The sequence below is a fragment of the Triturus cristatus genome, chromosome 8, assembly GCF_964204655.1.
Source record: "Triturus cristatus chromosome 8, aTriCri1.1, whole genome shotgun sequence".
Taxonomy (NCBI): domain Eukaryota; kingdom Metazoa; phylum Chordata; class Amphibia; order Caudata; family Salamandridae; genus Triturus; species Triturus cristatus.
The window spans coordinates 70,539,891-70,552,051 of NC_140591.1; the positions used below are offsets into that span (position 1 = coordinate 70,539,891).

The 12,161-nt window shown below is 50.4% G+C and overlaps 1 protein-coding gene across 4 annotated transcripts in view; it reads left to right on the forward strand.

Moving 5' to 3' along the window:
* Window positions 1-597: 597 nt before the first annotated feature.
* Window positions 598-12,161, forward strand: part of BOC (BOC cell adhesion associated, oncogene regulated) — a 120,917-nt gene continuing 109,353 nt past the window's right edge. Inside the window, exon 1 of one of the 4 annotated variants that reach the window (XM_085621012.1) lies at window positions 598-821. Coding sequence is in view for 1 of the 4 variants with exons in the window: in XM_085621008.1 (XP_085477134.1) it covers window positions 3,382-3,419 (38 nt within the window). In the remaining 3 variants the exon portion in view is untranslated. Of the gene's footprint in view, window positions 917-3,289; window positions 3,420-6,285; window positions 6,364-12,161 lie in introns of those variants that run through there. The other 3 variants (XM_085621009.1, XM_085621008.1, XM_085621011.1) reach the window with 3 other exon arrangements.

Sequence of the window (12,161 nt, forward strand, 5' to 3'; positions counted from 1 at the left end):
TCCTCTTGCCTGCTCGCCCTTTCTGATACCAATGCCTGCATCCTCTACTGCCTGTCCTGCGTCTCTGCGCCCCCCTGCATGCATCCTCTTCTGCCTGTCCTGCGTCTCTGCACCCTCCCTCCCCTCCTCTGCCTGGCACTGGACCCCCTCCCCCTTCGGCCATGAGGCCTTAGCTATGCAGCTGCTGCCTCCCTGGTGATGAATAGGGGGTCACAGGAGGAGCCGGGCCTCTTCTAAAGGACAGGCTCACACCAAACTCAGCACAGCCGAGGGGCGGGGCCGCCGTCTCTTCCCACCCAAAAACTTTCTATTCCCTCCAGGCCCCGGAACTCGTAGTTTCTGATTTTAAAGCCTCTTCTCCCTGGAAGGGACCGTCCGTGCCCACACCAGAGCAGTTTACTCATCACAGGCCGGTCAGGGGGGACGTCTGCTGTGGTTTCCACTCCGAGCTGTAGGCACCGGGCCCTCGCCGCTGTTTTGGGGCTGGTTTAGGGCAGGCATCCCTCCTCCCCTCCCCCTGTTCCCTCCCCTCTCCTTTCAGAGCAGGGAGGCACCAGGCAGAGGGAAAAACACCAAAAGAAGGGGTTTGTGTGAGAGAGTTCAGTCACCCAGAGGCGCCTGTTGTTCCGGACGGACTTTCCCAGCTTGCCCCTCGCCACAAAATGTCTGAGGCTTGAGGGTTCCGACAACAAACAACAACATCTCTCCCTCGCGCGACCGGCAGACCCGCGGAACTCGCCTCTTTGGGACAGCCAGGAGTTTTTTTTGCCTATTTTTGCTGCTGCTTCTGAAACCCCGGCTGCAATTCGATCCTCGTCTGGGTGAGTGGCCGCATGGAGGAGTGATGGAGGGAGGTCTGTGGCTCTTTCCGGCCTCCGAGCATCTAAAGTTAGATTCCAGGCGGTGCGCCTTTAAGGTACATGTTGTACTCTGTGCACGAGGTGCTGTTTTTAGGCTGTTTGTGGTGTGAATTCGGGGCACCCTCTGTGCTCCTGCGGTATTCTTGGTTTGCATCTTTTCAGTCGTTCGCATTTTTCTCACTTTTCCACTCCTCGCTGAGTTTGTGTATTTGTTGATTATGGAGCGTGAACGACGCACCCCACCTTGTTGGATTTGTATCTTTTTGGGGCCGATGTGTGTTGTTGTAAATGTCCCTGCAGCGGAGTTTTCGGTCGTGTTTGTGGCCGCTGCCGGCGCGCCAGAAGAGGCCTAGTTTTGCATCCAGGGCCTGTCTGGTGCAGGAAACCCGGGCAGACCCACACCAGGCCCGGGATACGTCCAGAACAGGAGCATTTTTTGAATTTGTACCGGGGTGCTTCCCCGAGCGTGCGGCACCCTCTTCCCCCTAAGGGTTTCTCTCGGAGAGCAGAGAGTGTGTGTGTGTGAAATGTGTATTGTCCCCTGCTCACTGGGCAGTTTTTGTTGGTGCGCCGCGGCTGTTTGTCCCATGTGGCGAGGAAAATGGAATTCCACGAAGACGTGTGTGATGTTGTTCTGCTGCTGTTCCCTCTGTCGTTGGCTCTGTGGGGGTGGTTTTGCCACAAAGTGTGTGTTTAGAGTGTACAAATCTTGTCTCGAGAGACCAATGTAAATCACCCTCACCATGTAACGTTACGAGGTTAGGTTGTTGTTTAGAAACTCGGCCAGGAGAACTGTAAGAAGTGACAGCGGGGGTGTGTACTCGCGTGAGACGCCCCAGCTCTCTCGCGCCTGTCAACAGGTCTTCTCGCTTTGCATCCTGGTACTTGTAGGCCGATTTTCCCTGTTGTCATTTCGTGGCTGCAAGTTCCGGAATGCACATCACGGGACTGCAGGGGCTGCTCACACCGAGCACTGGACACATTGAGATCTTTGGGATAATAAATGACGTGTTTTTCACATAGTGCTTGCCACCATGTTCTGCGGCTTCACGGCGCTGAGGGCAACTGGTGCTTCAATGCCAAATTCAACTGTAATTCTCAGTGAAGACTTTGGTGTGCTGTGATTGTGTGATCTGAAATTGGGCTCACCTGTAACATGTTGTTATCACATTGTAAAGCGCCCATTTATCATCCAAAAATCATCCTGGCGCTTCGACGAGTCTTTGGTTTGGCAATGGGTGGGGAAATGAGCGCGTGTTATCATCACTTCATGGTTCCTTGCAACACCGCAGGCGCTACTTAGTCACCAGCTCTGTTTATGTTCCTAAACTGATTACTACCTTGTTTCTGTTGCAGGATTTCTTGGAATCATGTTACCACCTCGATGAGAGAATTAAATTAGAATAAATTCAGTCCATGCGTGGCCACGAAGTGCATGTTTGATGACACTGTATTGGTTATGTCGGACAGGTCTGTGTTAGGTGTAAATTGCTTGTTTCCTCAGTTGCTTTCCCTTTGCATTCTGGTACTTGTAGTCCTGCATTGTGACAACGTATAAACCTTCGGGAATTGAATCTTGCTTCAAAACTCGACCATAGCACTTTCTGCCTTGTATTTGAGTTTCACAGCCGTTCAGAGAAGCCAGATTTTGAGAGAAAACGTAAGCAGTCGGCCTGAAAGGCCAGGTAGATAGCAGCTTCGGGGCCCAGGAGCATAGCTGTCATTTGGGACCTCGGCACAAGGCTGACTTCCAGACTAAATCATGGTTGGTTTACTGCCTCTTCTAGGCCTGTGTTTACAATGGGAAAGGTGAAACTACACGTCCCAGAATGCTGAGTTGCTAGACTAAAAGGCAGGTGCTAAGAGGTCGTTGGGCAGCGAGGTGCGCTGGAGGTCCTGTTCCACTCTGTAGTTTGGACCACGGGGGTGAAGGGAGGGTTTTTAAACTGTGGACAGGTGGCCCTGGTACCCAGCCTTATGTTAGTTAATTGGCTGAGTGCACGATTGACATAAACCAAGCACTCTGAAACCACAACACTTGTAAGTTACACACAAAACAAGTTATTCGTATCGTTGTTATTTGTATTATCATCCCATCTGCCAAGTAACCTTGTGTGATTGGGTAAACCTTCATCCATTCCCGGCTTTTTCAAGGGCTTGGACGCCATCATTTTCAATGGCCAATGAGAAACTACAAGTCCCAGCATGCTATGTGCCGTTAGTTCAAAAGCTAGGGCTGCGTGACAAGGAGCCTCCCAGAAGCTATAATCATTAAACAAATCTATGATCAGAAGTGATGGAGAACAGGTGGAGAGCTGCAGGGCTGAGTGTGTCATTGTACAACACTGGTATTGTCTTGGGTGTCCTCACGTACTGCTGCCGTGTTGCCCGTGACAGTGGTGCACGGTCCCATTTCCAGTGCTGTGCTTGTCCTGCGTGTTTTTGCCGTCCTGTCCCACAAGTGTGCACTGAGCTGCAGAACTGGCCTAGTGCTTAGTTTGCCAGCAGTTCGGTTCGGTACATGGCGCTTTCCAGCCATCATAAAGCATCAATGGACATGTAAGTACCTTTCCCATCTATACACATTCTTACTCGCCCCCTTTGAAGTTGTGCGGAAAACCTATGATGAATGGCTGCTAAGGGATAACTTCAGAGTACAATTTTACAACCCGGACGCGGTGTGCCGGCTGCACTGAAATAAGCTCCAGACTAACATGGAAGCTGCCATGAAGAGACAAAATGCAGACTACTAATCACTTGCAGTTTGCGTCTGTGGAATGGGGTGCATGGCTTTTAGTACAGACTTTGCCGAGGCGATTCTGCATATTTCCCCCCTCTTTTGTGGCACTGAACTGGGTGGTAATTGAAACTGTTGTGCAAAGTGCCACGAATCAACAAGACGTTAAAAGCAAGTGCTGTATGGAAACTGCTATCATGCAAACAATCACAGAAACGCCGCCAGTTAAATTGCGAAGGGACAAGCAGCGAATGCATTTCCAAAACCTGCCTAGAGCCATGCAGGGGAGTGATGGAGCTGACGCCGGATGTGTACAGCTGGAGACAGGGTAGGCCTTGCATTTTAAGGTTAGACAGTCGAGGGGCCGGAAGTCTGCTAACAGCGTCTCCGGTCTACCCACGCAGTGAGTGACAAGCTGTCTGTCATCTGCGCACATGGGCAGAGTCTGGGGTTTGCCTTTAGCAGTCAACATCATCGCCCTTTTGAGCAGCCGTCTAGCTGATGGCAGAAGACTGAAAGCAGAGTTTGGAGGCAGGGACCCGGGTTCTAATCCCGGCTTCCCCCACTTGGACACATTTGACCAGAATTGCACTGTTCCGGCATGGAATAAAGTGGGGGCTGCCTGACACACACAAGACTTGTGCCATTTTCACAAGCACCAGCAAGTCCACTGTGCACGATTTCTGTTGCCGGTGTCAACACCTCATCACGCATACCGATTTAAGCCCGATGTGGTTCTGCACTACATTCCTGAAAAGTGAAATTGCAGAGCGTCCCATTTTACTCTGCGTGTAAAATATTTGTGCAATGCGACCACCAAAGAATGTATGTATTATGTGGAAGCAAAAGTTGCGCAAAATATAGAGCTTCCTTTTTTACTTTTTTTTTTTTTTTTTTTTTTTTTTTGTAATACAGGACAGTTCTAAAGGTTTTCACATCTGTCAATCTGTCCCAAGTCATTGGTCCGGAATTTCAAACATTTATAACATTTGGGCCAACAATAGAACGCAAGTAACCATACGAACCTTGAAAGAACTTGTTGTATACCCTTGAGTGAACATGGCGAAACTACAAGCCCCAGCATGCTTAGTGCTGTTCATTGAACATTCAGGCATGAATCATTTTGACAACTATGTTTTCTTTATCTTTTCATGAGGTTATTTGGCCCGGGTCAGCCGTGGAGGCGATCTGTGCCAGAAGAAACCATTAGATTTGTCAAGTGCCCATTGAGATGCGCGCGGCTTGGGGGCTCCAGGCATCGCGAGATTAAGCCAGGCCAGAGCCAGCGATGCTAGACTAGTTAAAGACCAGCCTTGTGGTGTAACCTGGAGCAGCTCCCCGTTCCTCCGCAGGAAAAACCTATGCGAATGTGATGTTGGGCACATATTTTTACTGTACATTGGCCTGGGAGGTCCCCTTGTACCTACAACTTGAAAACTCACTTTATCAACTAGAAAACATACTTTTCAACCAGTTCTATACAAATGAGCAGTGGAGAGCTGGGTCCCACCGGCTGCTTGAAAGAGAATACAGTTGAAAGGGTATTTATTTGCGAAAAGTTGAAACAAACCTAGAAAAAATACAAAATTGCCTATTCTGTTTAGATACAGTAACAACTGCATTTCTACCAGGAAGGACACCGTAGATGCGAAGCTGCCATTACTTTCCAGTGGGAACAACTTACAAAATACAGAGGATGCCTTATACGTGGATGCACTCGTGTGGGTGCGGAACAGAACCGCCCGGTTCTCATTTAACTCGCCGAACTGACATGTATTCATCTGTTGTTACTTCATCAGGTTTTAGTATTCGAAGGGGCGATGGCCCCAGATACCCAGAGGTCATTGGAGGCGCATTTTTCACCTTCTGTTTCGAGAGAAGGTTGGCGTCGCTGAATATGCGTCTTTAAAATGTAGTTTTACTCATGGCATAGATACCGACCATAACTGAGACAATGTTGTTTTTACACTGGTTTTTCTGTGTAGATGTCGTTTTAGTTAGTACTGGACTGTCCGTGCAAATGTTGTTTTTACACTGGTCTTTCTGGGTAAATAATGTTTTAGTTCTGGGCTGTCAGTGCACACGTTGTTTTTGCACTGGGCTGTCAGTGCACAAGTTGTTTTTGCTCTGGGCTGTCAGCACAAGTTGTTTTTGCACTGGGCTGTCAGTGCACAAGTTGTTTTTGCACTTTTTCCCTCTGTGTAAACGTTGTTTTACCCTCGGACTGCCAGACACACGCTGTAGGGCTGTCTGTACATGAGTTGTTTTTACACTGGTCCTTCCGTGTAAACTTTGTTTTAGCGCTGGACTGTCAGTTCACATGTTGTTTTTGCACCGGACTGTCAGTTCACAAGTTGGTTTTTGCACCGGACTGTCAGTTCACAAGTTGTTTTTGCACTGGACTGTCCATGCACATGTTTTTGCGCTGGACTGTCTGTTCACAAGTTGTTTTGTACTGGACTGTCTGTTCACAAGTTGTTTTTACATGAGTCTTTCCTTGTAAACGTTTTTACACCAGTCAGTCACTGCCAGTGCACCTCTGGTTTTGTTCATGGCTTTGCCCATCCTTGCATGTGGCCGCAGGTGAAGTACCCTGGTCTGGTGGGAGCCACGCGTGGCCTCCCTCCGGGCCTACAAACTCCTTCCCCGGAAGTGGGCCGGACCAGACGCCTGAGTTGTAAGCAGGTGGGGAGTCGGGGATGACATCTGAGAGGACAAGAAGCCACAGGCTGCTTGGCGCAGAGCAGGATCACAGAGTCCTCCAAGGTATACATTAACTGCCGGTAGTCCTGTGGGTTACAGCGCTGGCTGCAGTCCTGAAACTCCACAGATGCCGCAAACGTTATTTGGGTTTGCTGCTGTTCCTCCCCCGCCGTGAAGCTGCTGCTCCTGGTCGTGAAGACCACGGTGTGACCACCAATTGCCCGAAATCTCCACCTTGCCCACTGAGTTATCCTCAGTGGTAGCTCATACCAGGGCCACGCGTTCCCAGCATGTGCGTTGACCATCCACTTCATCCTGTCTGGTACCTAGCTTGTGCGTTGACCATTGACTTCATCCTGTCTGGTACCCCTGGCTTATCCTCCCCAGCCTCAAATACTACACTATCACTCTCTTACCCATATCAGGGCCTCGCGTACCAAGGATGTGCCTTGACCATCCTCTTTATCCTGTCTGGTACCCAGGATGTTCCTTGACCATCCACGTCATCCTGTCTGGTACTCAGCATGTGCCTTGACCATCCGCTTCATCCTGTCTGGTACCCAGCATGTGCCTTGACCATCCGCTTCATCCTGTCTGGTACCCAGCATGTGCCTTGACCATCCGCTTCATTCTGTATGGTACCCAGCATGTGCCTTGACCATCCACTTAATCCTGTTTGGTACCCAGCTTGTGCGTTGACCATTGACTTCATCCTGTCTGGTACCCCTGGCTTATCCTCCCCAACCTCAAATACTACACATTCACTCTCTTACCCATATCAGGGCCTCACGTACCAAGGATGTGCCTTGACCATCCTCTTTATCCTGTCTGGTACCCCTGGCTTATCCTCCCCAACCTCAAATACTACACATTCACTCTCTTACCCATATCAGGGCCTCACGTACCAAGGATGTGTCTTGACCAACCTCTTCATCCTGTCTGGTACCCAGGATGTTCCTTGACCATCCGCGTCATCCTGTCTGGTACTCAGCATGTGCCTTGACCATCCGCTTCATCCTGTCTGGTACCCAGCATGTGCCTGGACCATCCGCTTCATCCTGTCTGGTACCCAGCATGTGCCTTGACCATCCGCTTCATCCTGTCTGGTACCCAGCATGTGCCTTGACCATCCGCTTCATCCTGTCTGGTACCCAGCATGTGCCTTGACCATCCGCTTCATCCTGTCTGGTACCCAGAATGTGCCTTGACCATCCGCTTCATCCTGTCTGGTACCCAGCATGTGCGTTGACTATTGACTTCATCCTGTGTGGTACCCAGCATGTGCCTTGACCATCCGCTTCATCCTGTCTGGTACCCAGCAAGTGCCTTGACCATCCGCTTCATCCTGTCTGGTACCCAGCTTGTGCGTTGACTATTGACTTCATCCTGTGTGGTACCCAGCATGTGCCTTGACCATCTGCTTCATCTTGTCTGGTACCCAGAATGTGCCTTGACCATCCACTTAATCCTGTTTGGTACCCAGCTTGTGCGTTGACCATTGACTTCATCCTGTCTGGTACCCCTGGCTTATCCTCCCCAGCCTCAAATACTACACTGTCACTCAGTGGTGGCCCATACCAGGGCCTCACGTACCCAGGATGTGCCTTGACCAGCCTCCCCATCCTGTCTGGTACTCCTGGCTTATCCTTCCCAGCTCCAAATGCTACACTTTCACCACATCCCCAAAGGCAGGCCAAGCTCGTGGTCTCACGTGTGTTCATGCATGTATTCTGTATGCAATTTAAGTGCTAATGAGCATTATGTGTGTGTGTATATATGTATGTATATATATATATATATATATATATATATATATATATATAAAATCTATAATAGACGTATCGCAAACGTTTACCGAAAGCAGCTTGAGGCCTCTTGAGCTGATTACGAAGTGCTGGTTGGGCTCCCCAAATCCTAGGGTGCTGGCAGGGTTTAGAGTGGCATCCATGCCCAATAGGCAACGGACATTAGTGTGTGTGTAGTCTTTTGGGAGCTATAGTAGTGTGTATCGCCTGTCGACCATGGCAGCACACCTCTCCTGCAAGATACACTAGTAAAGCGCCTCTGAAGTTTTTCAGAGTTTATCTTTGCAGTTATTAAGCATAATGTATCTCTTGTATTACTTAGCAGTGTGTACCCCGCCTGATTCAGTAGCACATGCTTCAGCAGAAATTTAGCAGTGCCTCTCTACACAGATTTTAGAAAATGTATCTCTGCTGTGAACTCGCAGCGTGTATCTGCTGAGAATCAGCAGCGTGGGTCTCTGCCGAGCATCAGCGGAGTGCGTCTCTGCTGAGAATAAGCCGCGGCGTGCGTCTCTACTGAGAATTAGCGGCGTGCATCTCTGCTGAGAATTAGCGGCTTGTATCTCTGCTGAGCCTTAGCGGTGTGTATCTCTGCTGAGAATAAGCAGTGTGTATCTCTGCATCTCTGTTGTGGTTTAGCAGTAAACGTCTGCTGATGTTTACCACTTGGTATCTCTGCTGGGAATTAGCAGTATGTATGTTTGATGGGATCTTTGCTCTGATTTAGTAAAGTGTATCTCCACTGTGGGTTAGAAGTATGCATTTTTGCTAGTGTTAAGCAATTTGGTTCTCTCGTAGGAAGCAGCAGTTCTGTCTGCTGAGACTTGATTGTGTCACCCTAAAATCCCTTCATTGTACCGCCCCGATCAAGCTTTATAGTGCATGTTGTTGTAGAGACAAAAAACGGGAATGTAATACAATATATTATATTGTGGATGGAATTACTCTGAACCCAGTATACTGTTATTTTTCACTGGTCTGTGCCAGTGCTTGAGAGGACCAATCATATGTAAATCAGCCTTGGTCCTGCTCCAATAGAAGCATTACAGATGGAGCCCTCTGGCCAGCTCAACTCTGAATGGGAACAAAAACCAACCAGACCAGTTTCAACCTTACTGTGCCTCATCAGTGAGGTGCAGTTCTGGGTCCGGTAGTACAGCAGGGAAGGACCTTACTGTGCCTCATCAGTGAGGTGCAGCTTGGGGTCCGTGGTGGAGCAAGCACGGACCTTACTAGGCCTCATCAGTGAGGTGCAGCTCAGGGTCTGGTGGAGAGGTGTACAGTGACCTGACTGGGCCTCATCAGTGAGGTGCAGCTCAGGGTCCGGTGGAGATGTGTACAATGACCTGACTGGGCCTCATCAGTGAGGTGCAGCTCTGGGTCCGGTAGTACAGCAGGGAAGGACCTTACTGTGCCTCATCAGTGAGGTGCAGCTTGGGGTCCGTGGTGGAGCAAGCACGGACCTTACTAGGCCTCATCAGTGAGGTGCAGCTCAGGGTCTGGTGGAGAGGTGTACAGTGACCTGACTGGGCCTCATCAGTGAGGTGCAGCTCAGGGTCCGGTGGAGAGGTGTACAATGACCTGACTGGGCCTCATCAGTGAGGTGCAGCTCTGGGTCCGGTGGAGAGGTGTACAATGACCTGACTGGGCCTCATCAGTGAGGTGCAGCTCTGGGTCCGGTGGAGAGGTGTACAATGACCTGACTGGGCCTCATCAGTGAGGTGCAGCTCTGGGTCCGGTGGAGAGGTGTACAATGACCTGACTGGACCTCATCATTGAGGTGCAGTTGTGGGTCCGGTGGAGAGGTGTACAGTGACCTGACTGGGCCTCATCAGTGGGGTGCCGCTTTGGGTCCGGTGGAGAGGTGTACAATGACCTGACTGGGCCTCATCAGTGGGGTGCCGCTTTGGGTCCGGTGGAGAGGTGTACAATGACCTGACTGGGCCTCATCAGTGGGGTGCCGCTTTGGGTCCAGTGGAGAGGTGTACAATGACCTGACTGGGCCTCATCAGTGAGGTGCAGCTCTGGGTCTGGTGGAGAGGTGTACAATGACCTGACTGGACCTCATCCGTGAGGTGCAGCTCTGGATCCGGTGGAGAGGTGTACAATGACCTGACTGGGCCTCATCAGTGAGGTGCAGTTCTGGGTCCGGTGGAGAGGTGTACAATGACCTGACTGGGCCTCAATCGTGAGGTGAAGTTCTGGGTCCGGTGGAGTGGTGTACAATGCCCTGACTGGGCCTCATCAGTGAGGTGCTGCTCTAGGTCCGGTGGAGAGGTGTACAATGACCTGACTGGGCCTCATCGGTGAGGTGCCGCTTTGGGTCCGGTGGAGAGGTGTACAGTGACCTGACTGGGCCTCATCAGTGAGGTGCAGCTCTGGGTCTGGTGGAGAGGTGTACAATGACCTGACTGGGCCTCATCAGTGGGGTGCCGCTTTGGGTCCAGTGGAGAGGTGTACAGTGACCTGACTGGGCCTCATCAGTGGGGTGCCGCTTTGGGTCCGGTGGAGAGGTGTACAATGACCTGACTGGGCCTCATCAGTGGGGTGCCGCTTTGGGTCCGGTGGAGAGGTGTACAATGACCTGACTGGGCCTCATCAGTGGGGTGCCGCTTTGGGTCCGGTGGAGAGGTGTACAATGACCTGACTGGGCCTCATCAGTGAGGTGCAGTTCTGGGTCCGGTGGAGAGGTGTACAATGACCTGACTGGGCCTCATCAGTGGGCTGCCGCTTTGGGTCCAGTGGAGAGGTGTACAGTGACCTGACTGGGCCTCATCAGAGGGGTGCCGCTTTGGGTCCAGTGGAGAGGTGTACAGTGACCTGACTGGGCCTCATCAGAGGGGTGCCGCTTTGGGTCCGGTGGAGAGGTGTACAATGACCTGACTGGGCCTCATCAGTGGGGTGCCGCTTTGGGTCCGGTGGAGAGGTGTACAATGACCTGACTGGGCCTCATCAGTGAGGTGCAGTTCTGGGTCCGGTGGAGAGGTGTACAATGACCTGACTGGGCCTCATCGGTGAGGTGCCGCTTTGGGTCCGGTGGAGAGGTGTACAGTGACCTGACTGGGCCTCATCAGTGGGGTGCCGCTTTGGGTCCGGTGGAGAGGTGTACAATGACCTGACTGGGCCTCATCAGTGGGGTGCAGCTCTGGGTCTGGTGGTGCAGCAAGTGAAGCATTTGCTTGAGAGCATCACTCTCTTACCACAAAAAGCCCTGCACAGTAACTTGGCAGTTTTTGTTGCTGTGTTGAAGCGGGGCTAAAATAAATCTGACACACTAAAAAATATAATTTGTCTCGACAGCCAGAATTGGCAACCAAGTTTTTAAAGCTAACCTGAGAATACTCGTAATAAAGCTTAAGGGTTGGTTTATAGTAACTGGTGAGTTGCTGTTTCCTCAGCAGTGAACTGTTTCTAGTCCTACTTACCCAATCTGCACTTTCACTTGGCATTCCGTCTGCTACCAGCAGCAAGTGTTTGATTTTAGTGGGCAGTCTGAAAACTCATACGAGTTAAAAAAAAAAATAATAAAGTAATAATAAATATATACAATTTTATCATAAACCACAAGCTGGCAAGAATTTTTAAAAATCTTACGAGGAACACAGCAACTTGAAAGAGTTGAAAATGAAAATTAAGCCTCCTTCCCTAGCATGAAATATGGCTTCTAAAAAACTTTCTGTGAAATAGCAATGTGTAAACATCGAGATAATTGGTATGAAGGAAAAACATGTGTTTAGTTCAATTGAATACTGTGTTTTGAGGTTCGTCTGAGACAAAGCTAAGTATATCACTTCCCCGCGTAAGCAGAGAGTCACGTGATGCCGTAGGAGCGTCCCATTGGTCATCACATAGGACAACAAAACGCGTCCCATATGGCCACGCGGTAACCCTACAATCTTCAACGCTGTTCTACCATGGGTGTAGCCTGCTCCCTATGGACTGAAAAGCGCCTCGTTGCCTCTGTAGTTGTACGAGGCACTATACAAGTGCAACTACAATAGCACAGTGGCATGCCCAGCCCAGACCTGCCTAGGTCTAGCCGACTCCGCGCCTTGG